The sequence below is a fragment of the Chenopodium quinoa genome, unplaced genomic scaffold, assembly GCF_001683475.1.
Source record: "Chenopodium quinoa cultivar QQ74 unplaced genomic scaffold, ASM168347v1, whole genome shotgun sequence".
NCBI classification, from domain to species: domain Eukaryota; kingdom Viridiplantae; phylum Streptophyta; class Magnoliopsida; order Caryophyllales; family Amaranthaceae; genus Chenopodium; species Chenopodium quinoa.
Window position 1 is genome coordinate 6,812,457 of NW_018743920.1, and position 21,504 is coordinate 6,833,960.

Below are 21,504 nucleotides of genomic sequence, written 5' to 3' on the forward strand. Positions count from 1 at the left end.
AAAAAAATTAGTTACAAATCTATTTGTGTGATACATAGCCATTAAGATGGTGCAGTGGTCTAATACTTGGTTGTAGAGTCTTTTTCCTAACAAAGCACGCTGGATCAAACCCCCTGGCAGTCCACTTTTGGGCTTGTGTTTAGAGGACCTAGTTTTGAATCTTTGTGCAGCATTTCATTTTTTTTAAAAAAATTACAGTATTATTTTACGAGCAAGATATTATCCTTCCATTTACAACTTTTTAATTACATTTATATTTTTGAATGAACCTAATCCCCGAATTACAACTGTAAATTTGTAATAGGGAATTATTAGAAGTGCATTTGATTAGCTATATTATCTTATGTTCCAAAACTTCAAAATTTTTGGTATATAAGCAAATATTTTCGGAGGAAGAATTGGTATATAATTGATATTTGTTTTTTAATTATTTTGGAATTTTTTTTTTTTTTTTTTTTTTTTAATTTGGTTGTAAAACTTTAACTTCTACCTCCAGTTATTATTATGTGCAACTTTGAGGTATTATTTATGAGAAGTAAAAAAATTCCAAAGTTGTACATAACAATTATCGGAGGTAGTATTTAATAACTAATTGTGCCATCTATGCGTTTTAGTATTAATTTTTTCTAACACATTTTTCAAACTATTGTTTAAACTCAATCAATATTGGCTGTTATATATCTACAGTAGTTTAGCCGTTATATTTCTCTATTAGTTTGGTGTATAAGAGGTTAATCTTGTTTTATGCCAAATCCACACGATATTAGTTTATGGTTTCAATTGTACTCTTGCACAAATTAAATGATTTGAGCCCCCTATTCGCCATTTGCGACTACCCAAGTTCTCATTTATTTTCGCTTAATAAATACTATTTCAATCTAAGAAATACCCATCACATCTTGATGGTACTACAAATCACGCACATAACTTATAGACCTGTTGAAAGATTAAATGAATAACAAGGTTGTGTTGTACAATCAATACTGTTATTATGTTACAGAGTACATGTCAATACAAGGTCACAACTATATAACTTGCGATAGAAATGTATCTCAGAGCCTCAATGTCCTAACTACTTCGTATCATATTGTTTTTTTCAGCTACACATATATGCTTTGACTGAGAAATTCTTATTATTTTGACAATTAATAGCGCGCATATTAGACATACATATGTTACACAATATATAGTCTCAAGTCTCAACAGCCTCAAGAAAGAACTAGGAAGGCCTGAGATTAAAAAAAAATGGAAGACAATAACAAATCAAAAGATTTGCAATTGCATCCAAAGAAAGTAGTATTACCGGGATTGACTATGATGAGCACTAATCCAGACAGTTTCATCATTAACAGTAAAAGAAACTTGAATGCCAAGCTTAGAAGTTCTAAATCTAGACAACCTTCAATTCTAATTCAAGACAATCTTCAAGTCAAAGTTTAGAAGTTCTCTAGACAGCATTTACTAACGCGCAGCTTATCCAGGGGAGGGGAGATAACTCTACTAAACCCACAGCGTTTATCTTCTAAAGAAAGCAGTGCTGCATGCCGCATCCCCTTTCATCTATATACAGTTTGCCAGAAATTTGCATCGCTCAGCAACTTCTGTAACTTGTCTGCCATAATGGAAAAGCAATTTCAGTTAAATAAGTACAGAACACTGCTCATAAAAGAAAGAACACTGAAAGGAAAAACAAACAATCAAAATATTACAGGCGAATATAAGCAGTAGAAACCCTGGGTCAGAGTTTGACACAAAATACACAAAACACAAGATAAATTCACCTTAGCTCCTGTCAGAACTATCTTTCCTGAGACGAACATAAGCAGCACAATCTTTGGTTGTTTCATTCGATAGATCAAGCCAGGATATAGTTCTGGTTCATACTGTAAACCAAAAACATTTCATGGAATTCTGACATTGTTAATACAGCATTCCATTGGAATCCCTGACTTTGTTATTACTAACATTTTGTTGGCCATTTTACGAAGGAACATGACATATAGTTGAATAACATCAAAGACCTGATACTTCCAATCAGAAAGAGACAATGCCAGGCTCAAACAGAGATGATATTACTCACACTAGAAAAGGCACCATGAGAGTATGAGTAATATCCTTTACATGTTAAATTGCATGCCTTTTTTTTATTCTTCTAAAATCTTGCCTCAAATTCCTACATAATCTGTTTGTCAACATTAATAGGTAAATTAGGGCTATTAACAGAGAGCGAGTCCCACGGTCAAAATTAACCAAACACTTACCACTTCACTTGCCTATTTTTTTGCTTTTTTTGCCATTTAATCACAACCCAAAAATTCTTATATTATTTTCTTCCTAATTATCACTAATTCAATTTTCTCAAATAAAAAATATTAATACTTGGGAAAGATAACAAGTAAACAAACAAAAATAATAATAACAAAACATTAATATAGACATGGATGGTGAAAGCCTTAGAATCAAACAAGAAAGCCCTGATAGCCCTTGTTCTAAGAACAACAGCAACAACGACGACAACAACAACAACAACGCGAGTAATAAAGAGCAAGACCGGTTTCTCCCTATAGCGAATGTAGGGAGGATCATGAAAAAGGTAATTCCACAAAGTGGAAAAATTTCTAAGGATGCGAAAGAGACTGTTCAAGAATGTGTTTCTGAGTTTATAAGCTTTGTCACGGGGGAAGCATCGGACAAATGCCAAAGAGAAAAAAGGAAGACTATCAATGGTGACGACATTATATGGGCTATAACAACCCTTGGTTTCGAGGATTACGTGAATCCCTTGAAAATGTACCTTAATAAGTATAGAAAAATTGAAGAGGAGAAATTAAATGTCCCTAAGCAACAAAGATCAAATGATCAATTACATCAACTTTCACAACAACATAATCATCAACGGTTATTACAACACCACCAACAACATGATCAATTTCAACAAGTTGATCAAGGGTTGTCACCTTATGCTACTAGTATATATTCTTCTACAAACACATTGTTGCTTCCTCAACCATCTTTTCCGGTACCGGAGCAGCCGTTTTCTTTGCCCTTCTCACCAAGTTCTATTCAAAAGAATTACCAACACCAAGATCAAATTGATTCAGTTGGCCATTGGTGAAGAAGAGGAAGTAACTTGCTCTTTGAAATTTTGTTTTTAAACTTTTTGGTATTTGATTTTTTTTATTGTTTTTTTTTTTTTTTAATTTTTTTTCATGGAATAATAGAATGTGATACATAGCAATATAGTATAAACAATGTAGAAGAGGGAAACAACACATATACTTATTTCAAAGATGTAAGAAATTCAAAATTGATTATCTTTCTAAAATAAGCTACTTTTTTATCATCGTCTTTTTTAATTGCAACATTTTGATTTTTCACTCTTAATGTTAAAACACAACTTTGGTTGTTAAAATCATTTTACATGTATTTATAACCTTTACTTTTTATTCCATATTTTATTTTGTATCAATAAAAACTAATAATGAAAGTTGAATTTAAAACACATAAAAACTTATTTTTTCTAATCTAATCAAAACTTTTTTTTTTTGAAATAATTAACAATGATTAAACTAAACATTTCCGTGATAAGCCGATTTACACAAAAATAATTTCATCGTTAATCCAGCTCACTTCAAATTTAACGCTAAACTTCTCCGATCATTGCAAATTACAGAACAAGTCAAATTTAATCGAATTTAAAGTGAATCTTACCTGCATCATAATGCTCTCAACGTCAGCCGGAGTCATAACGTCTGTCGCACTCACAACGTCCGAGGTAGTCACAACGTCCGCCGTAGTCACAGCGTCCGCTGTACTCTCAACGTCCACCGTACTCACAACGTCCACCGTACTCACAACGTCCGCGGTAGCCGCCGGAACTGTAGCTGGAACAGGAGATTGTGTCCCGAAAGTTAACCACGCCTGATTACCGGCCATTAGATGAGATAGAAAATGCAGAAATATGAGAGAGAAAATGCAGAATGATGAGAGAGAAAATGCAGAAGGATGAGAGAGGAAATGGAGTTTTTGTTTTGGAGAAAATGGTGAATGATGATGCTCAAAACTCTGTAATATTTATACTGATTTTGGCGCTATTTATTTTTTTTATTTTTTTTTTAATATTTTATACTTATATACTATGTGATCTTTGTTTAGTCAACTTAGTATTACGGAGTACTAGTTAGTAGACCTTCCACATCAACCTTATGGACAGGGCCGGCTATTGGGCTGGGTTGTTTCCCTTAATAAGTTTTCTTAGTTTTTTTTTTTTAAACAAAAAATTTATTCTTTTATACCCTTTGATAAGTATTTATTTATGACTAATAAAAGGCAAAGTTTTTGAGACAAAGGAGTACGACTTCATATTTTTATGGCATAGGTTTTTGGCACAGGGTCCCTAAAAGGTTTTTGGCACAGGATCCCTAATATGTTTAACATGGCTCTGTTGTGGTTTTATTCTTTTATATCCTTTGATAAGTATTACTTACTATAGAGGCTTATGTTTGAGCATGTGAATCAAGTAAAGTATGTTAATCTGTTAAAAGCTCAAATTTTTAATTGATTGCAAAGAATTCTGCCTCGATTTCAATTTTTTGCTACATTGTGTGTATACATAAAATATTTGACTGATTGAAGAAATAATTAGTTCAGACATACTCTCTAGCTCAAACAACATAAGTTGATTAACTTCATTTAAGTTCAGTTAAATCAAATTACGTTGAAGAGAGCATATCCTCTAATTTCACCTAAAATAATTACTGCTGGTTTAGAATTAAGTTAAGTTATTCCTTTATACTTATTAAAGTATCATCTGGGCAGGGTATAACTTAATTTTACCTAATGGGATCACAGCATTGAGTCAAGTGTGGACAATCATGAAAGTTCATTTTTAAACTACACATACAGAGTTATTGTACTTTTACGAAATGCATATTTTGTTTATCTAGAAAACTAATTGTTTAGCTATGTAAATAAATGACAACTATAACGACAATAGTTATACCTTTGGTTGGCCCTAATCGGTCGCACAAAGAGTGGTAACATTTATTTTATTAAACTATACAATAAAATAAACATAAATTATTATTTGGAAAAGTCAAGCAAACTTATTAACTAATTTAATTATCAACCTCCATGTAACATAGTTGTTTGAAACTCCTAATAAATCAATCAATCAAACTCCTCCTAAATTTGAGCCCTTTCACGATGCTCTCTAATTTCTATGCATAACCTACTCCCCCCTAAACAGTCTTCTGGCCTATAAATCCGAGCCCTTCACAATCACATATGGATATGGCCATCTCCACTAGGAAGAAGTAGTAGACTAGTAGTAGTGTATTTGTAGTACGTAGTAGAAGAAATCAATCAAAGACATAAAAGGGGTAACATTACAAATCCACCTGTCGACGTTAGAACAGTTAAATATGAAATAACATTTTCTCTCTCCTCTTCTCCTACAGTTTTTTCCCAGTGATTCAATTCCACCATTTTTATACCTTAAGCTCAATTGAAGCATCAACTCTTCAGATTGAACTCATTTTTTCGATCCCTAAATTTCGCAAAATCTCTAGGGTTTGCAGTTGCACCAATTTCGTGAAATCACGTCGGAAATTGAATCGGTTCATCGTTCAATGGCGGAGGAGGATGGCGAGGAGAGAGAAAGTCTTGTGAAAACTGATTCAATGGAGTCTCGTTGGGTGTATCAATTCGACGATGAATCGGAGATCGGAGTTGATGATGACGATGAAGAGGATGATGGAGATGATTCAGGATCGAAGAATGGCGAAAATTCTGAAGATGAAGAAGATGTTGTGACGCATAGATTGATTCGTACTGGTCCTAGGGTTGATTCTTTCGATGTTGAAGCTCTTGAAGTTCCTGGTACTCATCGACATGATTTTGAGGTTCTTCACTTTCTATCTTAATCTTCCATTTTTCATTGTTTTTTGTGATTATTATTGATGTTTAGTGTTTTTGTTTTGCTTGTGATCAAACTGTTTGAGGTTTTTTGAAGAATTTAGGATTAATTTTCCTATTGTTGTTTGAATGTATCAAATCATTCTATAAATATTGGGTGTACATTAGAATGAACTGTAATTTAGATTATTAATTGATTTGCATGTGCTTCTCTTAATGTGGAGTAGAAGACGATTGTTGCTGTTGTTTCATTAAGGTAAATTAGTTGCAAGTAACTTTGGTTTTCGGTCATAGGCTGATAGGGGTAATGCTGTTTACGTAGACTCCATATCTGCGTGGGGTAGAAGTCCTACTAGGGTGTATAGAAAGGGGCTGTTAGTGAGTAATGATGGATGTATTTGGGAATTAGATTGTTTTATCCTTGGAAGTTGTGGCTGGTATTGCGATAGAGTTGTACTTTTTGGATTGTTTTAGGAAGCAAGTATGTCTGGCATTTACATCAAATTAGATTATGGAACAGAGGAAGAAGATATAAGAGTAGATCAATAGTTGATACTCCTTCCACATAAAGCTAAATATTGTCTTATCAGGATAATTAATTTCAGTAAAGCTGAATTATGCTTTTCCCTGGCAAGTCGGTAGAACATTGCTGCTCCTTTTTATATTGCAAATAGCTAAAGAATATAATGTATATCATCTGTAAAATGAGTTTGGATAGCAATGCCAATGAGGGAGAGAAGGTAGGGGTGGTCAAAGGAGAAGGGGAATGCATTTTACCTCAAATTATGTTAAACTTTGGAAGGTTGTGGTTTATTAACGAGTAAGGAATTTGAACCTGTTCCTTGTCCTGTTACCTTCTCTCATCCAGGAAATTAGATCAGACAAAGCCAAACTAAACCTCAATAAAATCAAGCCGGAATACCTTATTCTAGGTGAAGAGAACAACTGTTCAATCACTTTAATGAAGGTTTTGCTTAATTGCTTGTAAACAAGCATGTAACCTGTCAAAGTCACAAAATAATTAGCTTTTTTCTCCTTAATTGCACAAGCTATTGCGGGAGGCTATCACTGCTAGAATTTAAATTGGAAAAGCATTTTTGGAGTGCCACTTAACGGCAATGTAAAATTAAAGGACAATCATTAAAACATGTCATCTAACATAAAAAAGTTTTTGGAAGGGTCGTACAGCCATGTTTGTTACTCAACTTGTACCTAGGCTGTTTCAAGAGAGCTATGGAATACTAAAAATTGTTGCACAAAGCAGAGTTGGGGAAAAATAGTAGTTGAAGACTGTTGAGGGAGGGAGAGTAGTAAAGAAGTAATATATTAAGGGGGCGTTTGGTTTGCAACGGGGAAAGGGAATGACATAAAGAAAGGGAATGAAGGGGAAAAGAAAGCAATTCCCTCATATCTCCCAAGTTGTTTGTTTAAAAAAACAAGAAAGGGAAACAAGGTTGAACCACCCCCAGTATTCTCCAATCTCCACCACCACCACCACCACCATTGTCATTCCCTAACTTCCAACACTGCCGCCCCTCTCTCCTTCACCATGTACGCCATTCCCTTTACCTTTGCCAATGCTCTTCCCCTCTACCGCCGTTGTCACCACACCCCTTTCTCTCTCCTCTCTTTCTCTTAGATCTAGTCCTTATGATGGAATTTCTTGATGTTTGGCCATTGTTGCCGCACCCCTTTCTCTCGCCCCTCACCGGTAGTACTAAGTGGTGGTTTCGTGGTGGGTCGGGTACGACATGGAAGTGGGGAAGTGGTTTCGGTGGATGGGGTTTTTCGGGTGGGTTTGGGTCGATTTTGGTGCCAATGTTTTTGGGGAGGGTGGGTTTAGGGTGTTTTTGGTGGGGTGGTTTTCAGGGAGGGTAAGGCGAGGTAAGTTGAGGCGAGGGGTTTCGGTGGTGGGCGAGGGTAAGGCGAGGGTTTTCGGTGGTGGGCGAGGGTGAGGCGAGGGGTTTCGGTGGTGGGCGAGGGGTTTCGGTGCGGTGGCTAGTTGTTTCGGTGGTGGGGAGTGTGGTGCGGTGGTGGATTGGTGGTGGTTGGGCGATGGTGTCGGTGGGCAGTTGGTGTTTCGATGGTGGTCAAGGTAGTTGGGTGAAAAGGAGTTTGGGGGTTACGGTGATTCCCTTGGGGGGGGGGGGTGGGGAATGAGAATAGAGGAAAATGGGGGAATGGGAGGGGTAAAGGGAATGATTGAATTTGCCTATCAAACATCAACAAAGGGAATCATGATAGTTGATTCCCTTTCCCTTTGTTAAATACCCCCAACCAAACGGCCCCTAATAAGATATGAAATTGGTCAAATAGTGGAATAGCATTAAAAGAGTAGAAGATGAAGCAATAGTGACTGGAAGGTCATTTCAGGGTATTTTCCTCGGATCTAGATAGGTGATTAACATGAAATGGAGCTCTTATGCTCCCATTGCCTGGTTCCTCTCTTCACAGGGCAAAGAGACAAAGATAGCATCAAGTTACTTGATTAGTTATGCAATTCTTTCACTATACCTAAGTTAGAGAACAGCTGAAGAACTTGTAGTCATTGCCTTGCCATAAGTTTATAGATATACAATTAGACTATAATAGATGACTTGCTTTGGCCCCAATGTTAGAAACCTCAATATTTACATATCAAATGTAGGAATTGAATCAAACTGAAAGTCCGCTAATTGGTTTAAGGAACTTGTAAAAATTATCAAAGCAATGAACCAAGTCATAATATTTTTGGGTTTTTAATGAATCTGTAGTAATGATTCTCTTCGTTTGCTGATGCAAAGTAACAAGAGCAGTGGTATTAATGGTATTCAGACACATTGCCACGACTGTCTTATCTATTTTGATAAGAAAGCATTCTTAGTTCTACTCGTTAGAATGTAGGATTCATAGGCTTAAATCCTACCAAGTTTGATTCTCTTCTTGTTCTTTCTCTTATCTTCAGTCTACTGCCAATTATATGTTTTACTCCCTCCTTCCCTCAAATATTTCCCCATAATCGATTATTGGATGTCCCTTTGAGTTTGTCCCATACCAAAAGTGGGTATGAGGGACCACTACTTTAATCTCACAAACTTTATTTTGGTCCCACCAATTTTCTATTCCACCAACTCACATGCTTCAACTTTGCCTTCCCCTTAATGAAGTGAACATGGGGCTATGGGGCAATCTTTGGGGAACAAAGAGAGTATAATATACTCCGTAATTAAATGATCTTAAGGTATACTGAGGCATAAGTCTGTCTGTTGTTGATTTGAATGGGAAATCAGTAGCTTGATGCATTCCTGGGGGCTAGTCACTTCCGTTTATGAATATATCGAGGGATTCTCTAAGAGAAGTGTTGTCTTATGCTTGCTGGATGTTCTATTTATTATCTTATTGTAGAGAACTAGAAATTAGAGAATTGGTGGAGTCCGGGAATGATATTGTGATGGTAGAGGGATCTGTCTTGATTCTCATTTTTCCACACACTTTAAGCCTATACCATTACTTTATATTGAGACCTAAAAGACAATGTAGGCTACAAAGTGCTAGCCGGTTTCCAATACTGCATAGATGTGACAATGCGTTTGCCCCTCCCCTTATTCCACTGTGGACAGGTGCTTCATTCAGGCTCTAGGGTACATGTATAATGGTTTTTAATCATGTGTGGTGAATTTGGTGGTTGGAAAGCTATTCCTAGGGTAAATGAAGGCATGCCTTCTGCTAATACATTATGATGAAACCAACCCTTGAGTGATTATTAACATTGAATTCATGATCAGAAAGTGAAATTGATTTGAAAGTCTTATCTGCAGGAATTTGGTGCTTGGAGGGATATTGTACTTATTTTCCAGACACTTGGGTTTGTGTTTGGTGATGTTGGAACAAGTCAATTATACACCTTCAGTGTGATGTTTGACAAAGCCCCTATCAAAGGAAAAGAGGATGTGCTTGGTGCTTTATCGCTTGTTTTGTACACCTTAATCCTAATTCCTCTAATCAAGTATATACTTGTTGTTTTATGGGCAAATGATGATGGTGAAGGTATATCTTTTTGTTACTAGCCAAATCTTTTTGGATTTCTTTTTTGACTCTGTTGCAAGCTTTATTTTGCTATTTTCTTCATTGACTAATCTAGACTTTCTTTCCTTTGTTGGCCTATAATACTGCAGGTGGTACATTTGCTTTATATTCGTTGATCTGTAGACATGCAAGGGTTAGTCTCATTCCTAATCAACTTCCATCAGATGCTCGAATATCAAGCTTCAGGCTAAAGGTGCCATCTCCAGAGCTTGAGAGATCTCTTAAGATCAAGGAGCGTCTGGAGAATTCCTTAGGCTTGAAGAAGCTTCTTTTGATGCTGGTTCTTGCTGGTACCTCCATGGTCATAGCTGATGGGATTGTTACCCCAGCAATGTCAGGTGTTGATGCTTCTCCTTGTGCTTCCCTTTGTGCTTTTTTGTTTGCTTTGTCAGGCGGGAATTTGTTTTGTGAGACAGCTTCTGTTTAAGAGCATCTAATTTTACTTATTTTTGTTTCATTTCCTCCTTTGCAGTGATGTCAGCTGTTGACGGTTTGAAGGTTGGAATATCTGCCATAAAGCATGGTATATCATCACTTATTATTAATGTTAAATTCGCTCCGAAAGCTTGATTGTATCACTTATTTTTTACCAGTCTTGCCCATTTTTCCTGCTTTATATATGTAGTCATCTACCTGTCTGCTGTACAGTTACCTCCGTTGGTGGCTATTTGGTTCATGGTATTTCTATTTTCCTTGCTAAGGAAAATATTATCGCCATGATAAGACCTTGTTTATTCCTTTCTTCGAATTGCTAGCATCTGCCCCTTTCATATGTTCAGTTGCATTCATACTATTGTACGCTAGTAATGGTGTCCTTGCTTGGATATACTTCTTTTCATTGTTAGTTTGTTACATCTGCCTTGCTTGAATGGTGTATTTTAGGCTTAACCCAACCTTACAGCCTGCAATAATCATTAATAATCTTTCTCTGTGCAGAGGAAGTTGTGATGGTTGCAGTGGCACTTCTCATACTCCTGTTTAGCCTGCAGCGATATGGTACCAGTAAAATGGGATTCATAGTTGGCCCTGCTTTATTTATATGGTTCTGCTGTCTAGCTGGCATTGGAATCCACAACTTGCTGAAGTATGATCGAGATGTCTGGAAGGCTTTTAACCCTATCCACATCTACTTCTATTTCAAAAGGAACAACATAGAGGCTTGGTATGCTCTTGGGGGTTGTCTCCTTTGTGCAACAGGTATACACTTTTAGTATACTACTGATGAGATGATTACCCTATCTTATGCTGGATCTTATTAGATTTGCCCAATTCAATCATGGTAGATTATTGCACTTCTTTTTTTGTATTGCACTTCCACACACACACACACACACGATTACATATGGTTCTTGCTAAGCTAACTATTGACTTCTTCCTATTATTGTTGTTGCTTGGTTTAAATGTCTTCACTCTTTTAAAAGGGCTGGATCTGAAATTTGCTCTTATGGCCTTTTAAACTTACTCACTTGCAAATTTAAAATTAAGATGACTCGGTTTTTTTTGAACTATTAGACTGGATTGGACTTGAAATATTCAATGTATTATAACAGATTAGGTTAAATCTGCTCCTTTTGTCATTGCTTGATGTTGGTGTACAACATTAGAATTTAGGCAGCCTAGCATTTTGATTTCTCGACTCCCATGAGTGGCTTGCTGCAAGATCTGAGATCTCACATTTAAGACTAGCCTTGTGAGCCAATGGCTTGATAGTCTGGTGTCATAAAAGATGGCAGGTCCTTACTTTTGCTAGGAGCCTTGTGAATATATCTTAATTTTGCAGTGCTGTCAAATCTATTGTCCCATGTTCAAAATCACTTAATTTACTTGAAAAATTAATGTCCAGGTTCTGAAGCAATGTTTGCTGACCTTTGCTACTTTTCAGTGAGATCAGTTCAGGTAAAGTGGCTTCGGTTATTACCACTTTCTGTGCTTTATTGTTTTTATAAGAATATAAAATTGAATCATACAATATCTCACTGATTTTATGTTGGTTGTTTGCAGCTCACTTTTGTGTTTCTTGTATTTCCATGCCTCCTTTTGGGATACCTTGGCCAGGCAGCTTACCTCATGCAGAATCCAGGAGATTGCGCCCAAGCATTTTACTCATCTGTACCTAGTATGTTTTATCCTTATACCATAACTCGACTATTTATTCAAGTACGTTTGGGCATGATCATATTCTGGGCATTGCATCATTAGTCATATCATCTCAGGCTTCTTTTGCACTTCAAACTCAAACAGCAACCTCTCTCAAATAGAATGAAAATTTGAGCGATGTGAAAGAAGCCTTAGCTTTATTATTTTTACTGCTATAATTCTTTTTGTCATGTGCTTGTTCTAGCCTCCCATTCCCATTCTTACCTTTGGTTAAGCTTTAGGTTAATGTTTTCCATGTGGTCTCCTTTTTTACCACCAGGGAGGATGGAAAATCTGCTCATGTATATTACTCCTTATTAAATTTGCCTGGGTTTACTCAATGTGAGTGAGTAAAATACAAATTCTATGGCCTTTGATAGCTAGATTGGTTATGGTTAATTTTTCATTCGATGACCTATGCTCCCATCAGCCGCTAGTGTTGTTTGTTTGTGTTTGTGTGTGTGTGTGTGTGTGTGAAATTGTTTTTGTCCCTTTGGTTGTTCTTTCCATTCTTCTTTGCAGCTGATTAGCAACTCAATGTGTAAGCTTTCACTAGGACTTTACTACTAGGTACCTTAAAATAGCATGGGATAGTTGGAGCAATGTAGGTTCTTTTTATCTACTTCGGGTTGGATGAAGGGTGAGGATGTTATCTGTAGACTAAAAAGCACTTTCTTCTGTTCTATCCATTTCTGGGAAAAGAAACACTAACAGAAAATGTTCATTTGCCTTTTCAGGTGGTGCCTTTTGGCCTGTTTTCATTATTGCTAATATTGCTGCACTGATTGCTAGTCGAGATATGACTACTGCTACATTTTCATGTATAAAGCAATCGACGGCACTTGGCTGCTTTCCCCGACTTAAAATCATCCATACATCTCGAAAATTCATGGGCCAGATCTACATTCCTGTTCTGAACTGGTTTTTGCTTGCGGCCAGTGTGGTGTTGGTCTGCTCTGTTCCAAGTATTACGGAGATTGGGAATTCATATGGTAATTTTTATTCCATGGTCTCTCAAATGGCTTTCCTTTTGTTATTAGTCTTTCTTTGAGCTGAAAGAGTGATGAAATAGCTATGAATATTAGGACCTGCTATATATATTTTCTCTGGCACTGGTCCAGAATTGTCTTTGTGAATGTAACTGTAGAAATGAAAATATTTTTGCTGATTGAACATATAAAAAAAATAAAATGCAAGTTATGTGCACCGATGTTTAGATGTTTAGGTAATTGTAGAAACGTTGAGCCATGGAAGAAGGCTGACAAAGAGCTGAACTGAGAATGAAATGCGATCAACTGAGAAAAAGTGTGCTCCATTGATATCTTAGGTTGAATCTTTTAAGAGAGTCATGTTGGAAAACGGTTGATTAGGTTGTCTGGTTGAGCCTATCAAGTGAGATATAGGGGTTCACGGCTGGTGCTTTGATTTTGTGCTGTTAATAATCTTAATATACGGTTTCTATTACTTAAAACCTAATCAATCCTGTTATATGCCTGATCAACTGAAAAGAAGTGCCTGTTCCTAACCTTGTGTAGAACCTAAAGATTGGTAAAGGGTCATTTTGAATTATTCTGATTTTCAGAAATGATGCAATGGATAGATCATTAGTATTTGGAGTCCCGTCCCATCTTTCATTGGGTGGACCAATTACTCAGGGGTCTAGGTCTTGGTTATTTGGTGAACAAGCCATTTCTTTGGTGGTATGGTATGATGCTTTCTTTTGGAGCTTATGTTGCTTAAGTAGACACAGCAACGAAGAGTAAGTTTGTTACTTTGTGTTTCTCTTGAAAATTAATAGTTCCGTAAATCATTTGGTCTAAGAGGAAGCCAACTGTTTCCATCTTTGTTTGAATTTGCTATAGATAGGGTAAATGCATAAGTCATTTACTTTTATTTTGCACTCCTTGTAATGGGAATATATTTCTGTAAGTATGTGTATTTTTTGAACATTTAGTATTCTGATTTGAATTTTGGTGTATTCATTGCTTTGCTAATGATTAGGGCCTAATATTGGTCGTCTTAATGGGACTGATATTGTAGATTTGTATGGACCTTAGCCAGGCTGTGAGCTTTCACTGGCTTTATTTGTATGCTTGGTTGTTGGAACAGTTTGCTTCTGAAATTTAATATAAAAGCAAAAAAAAGTTTCAATTAAAATTTCCCTTCAGTCTTGGTATGGTTGAGTTGCATTATGTTTTTTTTTTTTTTTTTTTTCCAGATAATTTGTGCAGAATTTATTTATTTTTTTTCTGATAATTTTGAGTGTTAGTATGATAGGGAAAAAAAATTCTGATCATGTTTCCTCCACCGCCATAATCAGTGTTTTTCTGTTGGGTGGGCACGAGGGGGGAGGGGGGGGGGTCATCCACTTGTTCTCTGCTGACCTAATACAGACTGGCCTCTGGCTTTTCTACAAGAATTATACTACGTACAAGATCTTGTTGATGGAGCATAATTATGATTGGCTGTCATGATTCATATCGTAGCACTTGCATTTTTGTTTATTCTACAATTTCTCCATTTTATGTATACATCAATGTCGGTTGTAATTCCTTTTCATCTTGTTTTCTTCTATGCTTTTTCATTCTCTGGGTGTTCAAGTTATAGTTTTTTTTCGCTCCACATTGAATCCAGTTACAAATACTATTCTAATAGGGTTTTTGTTTGGCAGGTATTGCTGAGCTGGGAGTAATGATGATGACAACAATTTTGGTAACCCTTGTCATGCTTCTTATTTGGCAGATAAATATCGTCACTGTTGTGGCCTTTCTTGTTGTCTTCATGGGGATAGAATTAACTTTCTTCTCCTCAGTTATATGGTTTGTGGGTGATGGAAGTTGGATCATACTTCTATTTGCTGTAGTTATGTTTCTTATGATGTGTGTATGGAACTATGGGAGTAAACTGAAATATGAGACTGAAGTCAAGCAAAAGATGTCAATGGATCTTCTCCGACAGCTGGGCCCTAATCTTGGGACCATTAGAGCTCCGGGTATAGGCTTGGTTTACAACGAGCTAGTAAGAGGAATACCAGCCATATTTGGTCATTTTATAACCACCCTTCCTGCAATTCACTCCATGATTATTTTTGTCTGCATCAAGTATGTTCCAGTGTCGATGGTGCCACAGAATGAAAGATTCCTCTTCCGACGTGTGTGCTCAAAGAGCTATCACATGTTTCGTTGCATTGCCCGGTAAGGTGTTTTTTAGTTGAATATATGCTTGCATTTTCATGAAGATATGTTCTCTTGTACTTCCATTTATAAAAGTATGGTCAGATGCTGCTACGTCCTTGTTTTTTAAGTCAAAATGGTTTTACAACGGACAGGTATGGGTATAAAGATGTTCGCAAAGAGACTCATCAGATATTCGAGCAGTTACTTATTGATAGCCTTGAGAAATTTATTCGCCGAGAAGCCCAAGAACGATCACTAGAAAGTGATGGTGACGGGGATGACTACACAGATTATGAGGAAGAATCTTTTTCAAATTTCCTTGTTGCCCAAAATGGAAGTGCCTTTTCACTTGGCGTTCCTCTTCTAACAGATTTCAATGATACAAATGTGCGCATTTCCGAGCCAAGCACTTCTGCAGGGATGAAGCCAGACACTCCATCAGACACATCTGATCCAGAACAAAGTCTTGAGAGGGAGCTGTCCTTCATTCATCAGGCTAAGGAATCTGGGGTTGTATATCTGCTAGGTCATGGTGATATTAGGGCAAGAAAAGATTCTTGGTTTCTCAAAAAGCTTGTTGTAAATTATTTTTACGCCTTCTTACGGAAGAACAGCCGCAGAGGAACTGCAAACTTAAGTGTGCCTCATTCTCATCTAATGCAAGTAGGCATGACGTACATGGTTTGAATGTGGTGTAGGAATAGAGAGATTTTTGTATATCATCAAGACTGAATCAAGGGGGGCTGGAGCGTTTAAACAAGCCTTTTGTGCTTATGCGGTTTATCAATTTTCTGAAGAGGATGCTCATTAGACTCAACTGACTACTCCTTTCAACTTGATTCTCTCTCTTCGCAGATTTGAACATGTAGAATTTTGGGAAGGTTCAGAAGTCATGCAGAGTCCAAGGTTCAACTTACTTGATTTTGAATGTATTAAGAGAGGTGTATACTCAATAGATACTTGTAAGTTGTAACATGCAAATATTCTTTCACCCATAGAGGAATTTTTCTTTTGAGAAAGTATTTTTTACTCAGCTCAATTGGTTACTCGTCGATCAGATGTGGATGCATCTCTAACAGTTTGTAAAGTTGAGTTTGATCAATATATTTGGCTTTTCTTCTGTGCCTTGCTAGAGTACTGGATTTCAATTTCACTTGCAAAGTAAGTAAATCTTATACTACATTTCTGGTATATTTATATAGAATTGTCGAGTCTACTTTTCATTCTATATTACTACGGTAAAATTTACAGTTAAACTATAAATTTCATTCCCCTTTTCTGGGTTAATTGTCTAATGTATAAACAAATTAGTGCTAATATTAACAGGGGAAAAATTAGAATTAATACAACAATGCAGTGTAAAATATTTGATTCCAAGTATCAGGCAAGCCAGGGAGACACCAGTGGCTACAATCAGCTGATCTTTGAGGGTTAGCTCTCTGTTGTGGGGTGAGATCGCCGCTGTATATGGAAGGGTGTGCATCTTTTCTCATAGCCGACAGCATTGTAATGTCAAGCAGATACACAGGGATGCTCATTTCGCTAAGCACTGAATCTATCACTCTCATTTGATCTGCATCATCTGCTGGATACCTGTCAGTGGCATACACCATTCCATTAGCCGGAGACTTCTCCCCGTAGCAGTTTTTCGCCATTGCCAGTGCTCCAGAACTCAATTCTGTTGGGCTGCCACATACATTCAAAAAACAGTCATTTGGCATATGATAATTTTTTCAAGGTTCATGTGGGAAAAACAGAGAGATTGAGGAGAAATTACTTATAATGGGTCGGAGAGACGGATTGAAAGAAAACCCGGGTTCGTGTACTATCCACATTGGTGTCGACCCATCTAGCCCACGTCGTCAAGCCTTGTTCTAAGGCTGTCAACCGATCCATATCCTGATACATCATCCCTCCTGATTCCATATAGTCCCATCTGCCACCATAACATGTTCACATTCATAAACTATACAAGTATATAATTATTCAACTTATTATTTGTACTATTAGTTGTCTTCCCTCCGAAAAAACACACCAATACTGACAACTTAGTTGTACACTAACAAACCATAGATTGTTCACATTGTGGAGGGCATTTTTCAAAATCTACACAGTGCTCTTGGCTGATGATCTAGGGATACCTACAATGATGCTCCCCACCAATGAGTGTATTATGCGCGCGTAAGCCACATTGCAAGAATTGGCGAGTGCGAGTGAGATACTTCATGAAGCATCTAGCATTTTACCACAATGCTTTGAAATTTAGGACGAAGACGTTACATAGAATGAAACTTGATGGATTCCGAAATTGGTTAGACCTTTTAAAATATAATTCGGAAATTAATCGCTTTATATTAAACAAATGCATTGAGACTGACCCTTGAAGAGATCCTGTGTGAGTCCACCAATGACCAGTGTTAAAAATGAGCACATCAACATCTAGCCAAGCATTTCCATTGCCTGAAATCTCATCAAGCTTCAGAATTCTCTTGCCTTGAACTATATCTATGTCCACTAGATATGTTGCTTTATAATATGATATTGTCACGCCATATTCCTGCATCATAAACCATAATATAAGTATCTTTTCACATTAATTCTACTTTATTTCAATATTATTGTCTCCTTAAATTGAACAGGACCAAATAAACAAAAATTAATAGTGGAAGATTAGATAGATTTATCACATTAATGTTTGACTTATGGCCGTTATGGGAATACATCGTTAACCTAGGAAAACATGTTACACCAACACTCCATGCTGGCTCAAAGCACAAAGTTTAAGCATTTTTAACAATTCCAAAAATATTTTATTACAATAATCTTCCAAATTAAACATTATTGTTTAGAATCACATAATAATCTCATATAAATTAAACCTACATACAAAATTATAGTGGCATCGGACTTATCTTTTGAACAAATTAGTCTTTTAATGTACAGTATCCTATAAATCATCCCTTGTAAATAAACATTATTTAAGCCGAATACATAAAATTATACGAAGTATATAGCAATCTTGGCATGATTTTTTAAAACCAATCACTAAAAAAATATAACAAAGTAATCTAGATATGAACCTGCAATAATTACTAAGAACTCGATCCACACAAGAACATTCGGTGTTACTTAATACTCCCTCTATATTTGAGGCAAACTTAAAATACACAAAGAACTTAAATTTAGAATTATTGGTATTAATAATGTAGATGGCAAATTATTGCCAAGTAATAATTCCATGAAACAAACTCAATGAAGGGAGTAATATTATCTTTCTCCCTTGACACATTAATTATTCATGTACAATAAAATTGATTATCACTATTTTTAGTGGGCCCATTTAGTGCCCCAAAATGAAGAAAATTTGTTAATACAAGTATAACGTCAAAAAGGGTTAAAAATATTGTGCTTTACATGATCACAACCATCCATAAAGACACTCAAGCTGTCCCCAACTATTTTAGCCTTCTAGGATATTTTTTGAACCAAATTTGACTCCGAGCTCACAAATTTTTTGAACTTTGTTCCAAATTTATAGAAAATACAATGTAATATCTAATAAAAATGTCTTTTTTTACAAACTATAGTAATATACGAAATTATTGAACCTTACATTAACTTTTTTTGCCCTAATAGTCTAATACATAAAAACACGATATTGTATGACCACAAACTGTATAGGAGTTCGCATCCCCAAAAAAAAAAAAAAAACTGTAATTACGGAGTAGTTTTAACACTTTATACGAGTGGATAACAAGGAACTAATGTAGGAAGTATTATTAGTGTAAACTTTGCATTTTAATTATAATTAAAATTTCCTAATTAGCTAAATTTCCAAGAAATTATAATTAAAAAATTCTTAACCAAAATGCTTACCAAGAATTTGAAGGAGGTGAGTAGGTCCCCTCTGATAATATGAGTAGGAGATCTTCTTGGCAATGCAGATGAAATCATACAAATCAAAGACTCCCATTGATTTCTACCTAATGAATCTCCTACAAACATCACTGTCCTTCCTCTCATCCGCTCCAAAAATTCTACCCCATCGAACCTGAAATCCCGAAAACACCCAATAATATAAAAACCCGACTGTGTGAATTTAGTTGTCACATTACTGGTTCAAATGAAGTTCCCTCGGACGAACCGAGGTAATAAGTGTACCTAGGGAGGGTACAAGAAGCAGGTTGCCAACGATACTTGAGGTAATTAGAATCAGGTCGACCAAATAATTTGCAATTAAATTCAGGGTCAATTAAGGGACATTTAGAAAAATGGTAAATTGGGTAAGAACTATCATAAACCCAACTTCCTACAAAAAGATTACATGAATATGTTTGATTTGTTTGAACAACTGGGTTTTGTAATCTGTGATGATTTCTATAGTGGTGTCTTAATTTCACTAATAAAGCTGAAGAATTTGGTCTAAAATGCAGGGTAAATGTTAGAATTATACACAAAAACAGGGTAAAAACAGAGTATGAAGATGAAGAAAAAGCCATTTGAAGAGGCTTTTTCTTGGTTAATGAGATTTGGAGAGAGCTTTTTAAGAGCTGGAAAATAGAAAGAAAAAGAAAAAGAAAAAAACATAAAAAGATACTTTGGAAAAAAGGATGGAGAGAATTTATGTGATTAGTGAGTGTAATGAGAAGGAAGGAATAGAAGAAAATGTTTGTGCATGTCACAATATAAAGGTACACGTGAGGAACAAGGAAGGATTGCAAGAGATGTTTGCTTATCAAGTTATGTTATGTTCACTTATTTGATTGTTTCTTTTCTAGTTGTCACAAAAAGCTTGATTTTGGATTCTTCGAGCAATTTTATGATACAGGTTGAGTAGAATGCACCCTAATTGATTATAAGTAAATCTTTTTTTTTTTTTTGGTGTTTAGTGAGTCATAAGGACGGGTGATGAGAATCGATTCCAAAATCACCTGGAACCGAGAGGGGAGCTCTAACCACTTGAGCTATCCCTCACTCTTGATTATAAGTAAATTAAAGAGTTCACACAAGATTTGACTAGTATGAATTTGGTTTGTTAAAAAAAATCCGTGGTTGGATGATAACAAATGGGTTAGAGTTTTTAAAATTGACTCACTAGTCATATCTAATTAAGTTGTTTGTGAAAGGTGTGGCAAAGGGAATCCTACTTTATTTTCTTGAGCCTATTTTTTGTTGAACATAGCTTATTTGTTGTGAAATTATTTTTGGCGAACTTATTTTTGCTAGATTAGGCTATATTCTTTCAACTTATTTTTGTTGAATTAAATTTGATTTTGCTAAGTTAATTGTTTTTTTTTTTATTACTATTAAACTTAGCTTATTTTTTGCTAAAATTTTGCTTAATTTACCTTATTTTTAGGTTTAATTTATTTTTTTAATAAGTTTTCGTTCACTTTATCAGATAGCTACTGTACTAAATTGAAATTATAATTAATGAAAAATCAAATTAATAAAACCTTTATACTATAAAGTTGTCCATGTATGCTAACTAATCTTTTCCTTACAGCCTATGTTAAAGGAATTTATTGTAATTATATCATAATGGAAAAGTGATATTTAACCTTTAAATTGGTGAATGACAATAAAAGCTATTTCAAACTTATTTCTTAATCCACTAATTTGCTAAAGTTACTTGAAATTACTGATTTTTACTAAATTTTTGTTTTACTTAAATTTTTAATTTTTAAACTTAATTTTTTTTACGAAATGTTATATTCCAAATCTATGAGTTGATCTCGTCATTGAGGACATTAAGGCAGTCGGGAATAACTGGAGTAATTTTAGTGTTAGTCATGTTAAGCGTAATGGTAATGTAGTTGCGCACTACGCTGCGAGATTACTCCCTCCTAGTGGATCGGAGTTTGTATTTTACGACTCTTTCCTCCAAGGTATCATAGTCTTGGCGGATCTTGATTTGATGTGATTAATAAAATTTCCCGACTTGCGTTTAAAAAAAAATTATGAGTTGATAATTAGTAAATAAATAGGGCCAAAGTGATTCATCCGATTTATCCAATCCAATGTAATTTTTGAAGATTCGGCACTAGTATGCAGAATAAGAGTCTCAACTTAGGCACAATATTTGATCCGAGGATCAGCAGCTGCATGATTGTTGAAGAAAGTAAAGGATTACTTTTGGGGGTAATTTTGGAGGATTTAATTATAGATGTTCTTTACTTTCCTTCACCTACATGCTTAGGACATGATTAGT

At 35.6% G+C, this 21,504-nt stretch overlaps 3 protein-coding genes across 4 annotated transcripts; 2 read left to right on the forward strand and 1 right to left on the reverse strand.

The window, feature by feature from the left end:
* The first annotated feature begins 2,403 nt into the window (after positions 1 to 2,403).
* On the forward strand, positions 2,404 to 4,473 carry LOC110687632 (nuclear transcription factor Y subunit B-7-like). The gene has a single exon (XM_021864271.1). The coding sequence runs from the start codon at positions 2,438 to 2,440 to the stop codon at positions 3,113 to 3,115; it is 678 nt and encodes a 225-aa protein (XP_021719963.1). The 5' UTR covers positions 2,404 to 2,437; the 3' UTR covers positions 3,116 to 4,473.
* A 693-nt stretch (positions 4,474 to 5,166) lies between these two features.
* LOC110688238 (potassium transporter 7-like) lies at positions 5,167 to 16,425 on the forward strand. 2 transcript variants are annotated; one of them, XM_021864958.1, is made up of 10 exons: positions 5,167 to 5,903; positions 9,702 to 9,942; positions 10,071 to 10,319; positions 10,454 to 10,504; positions 10,918 to 11,178; positions 11,825 to 11,877; positions 11,983 to 12,097; positions 12,855 to 13,109; positions 14,789 to 15,311; positions 15,446 to 16,425. In XM_021864958.1, the coding sequence occupies exons 1-10, from the start codon at positions 5,631 to 5,633 to the stop codon at positions 15,978 to 15,980; spliced, it is 2,556 nt and encodes an 851-aa protein (XP_021720650.1). In that variant the 5' UTR covers positions 5,167 to 5,630; the 3' UTR covers positions 15,981 to 16,425. The 2 variants fall into 2 exon arrangements, with proteins under 2 accessions (XP_021720650.1, XP_021720651.1); XM_021864959.1 differs by having other exon boundaries at positions 5,169 to 5,903; positions 9,714 to 9,942.
* On the reverse strand, positions 16,398 to 20,480 carry LOC110688239 (protein PMR5-like). Its single transcript, XM_021864960.1, has 5 exons — positions 19,455 to 20,480; positions 19,170 to 19,344; positions 17,672 to 17,850; positions 17,071 to 17,229; positions 16,398 to 16,979 (listed from the first exon to the last, which is right to left on the reverse strand). The coding sequence occupies exons 1-5, from the start codon at positions 19,790 to 19,792 to the stop codon at positions 16,634 to 16,636; spliced, it is 1,197 nt and encodes a 398-aa protein (XP_021720652.1). The 5' UTR covers positions 19,793 to 20,480; the 3' UTR covers positions 16,398 to 16,633.
* Positions 20,481 to 21,504: the final 1,024 nt, after the last annotated feature.

Excerpts from the sequence above, each read along its gene's own strand:
- LOC110687632 (XM_021864271.1), top strand. The coding sequence starts at position 2,438 with ATGGATGGTGAAAGCCTTAGAATCAAACAAGAAAGCCCTGATAGCCCT.
- LOC110688238 (XM_021864958.1), top strand. The coding sequence starts at position 5,631 with ATGGCGGAGGAGGATGGCGAGGAGAGAGAAAGTCTTGTGAAAACTGAT. Across the intron at positions 11,179-11,824 it reads TTGTCTCCTTTGTGCAACAG|GTTCTGAAGCAATGTTTGCT; the intron begins GTATACACTTTT and ends ATTAATGTCCAG. Across the intron at positions 15,312-15,445 it reads ATGTTTCGTTGCATTGCCCG|GTATGGGTATAAAGATGTTC; the intron begins GTAAGGTGTTTT and ends TACAACGGACAG.
- LOC110688239 (XM_021864960.1), bottom strand. The coding sequence starts at position 19,792 with ATGGCTTTTTCTTCATCTTCATACTCTGTTTTTACCCTGTTTTTGTGT. Across the intron at positions 17,851-19,169 it reads TCACCTCCTTCAAATTCTTG|GAATATGGCGTGACAATATC; the intron begins GTAAGCATTTTG and ends TTTATGATGCAG. Across the intron at positions 16,980-17,070 it reads GTCTCTCCGACCCATTATAA|CCCAACAGAATTGAGTTCTG; the intron begins GTAATTTCTCCT and ends TGTATGTGGCAG.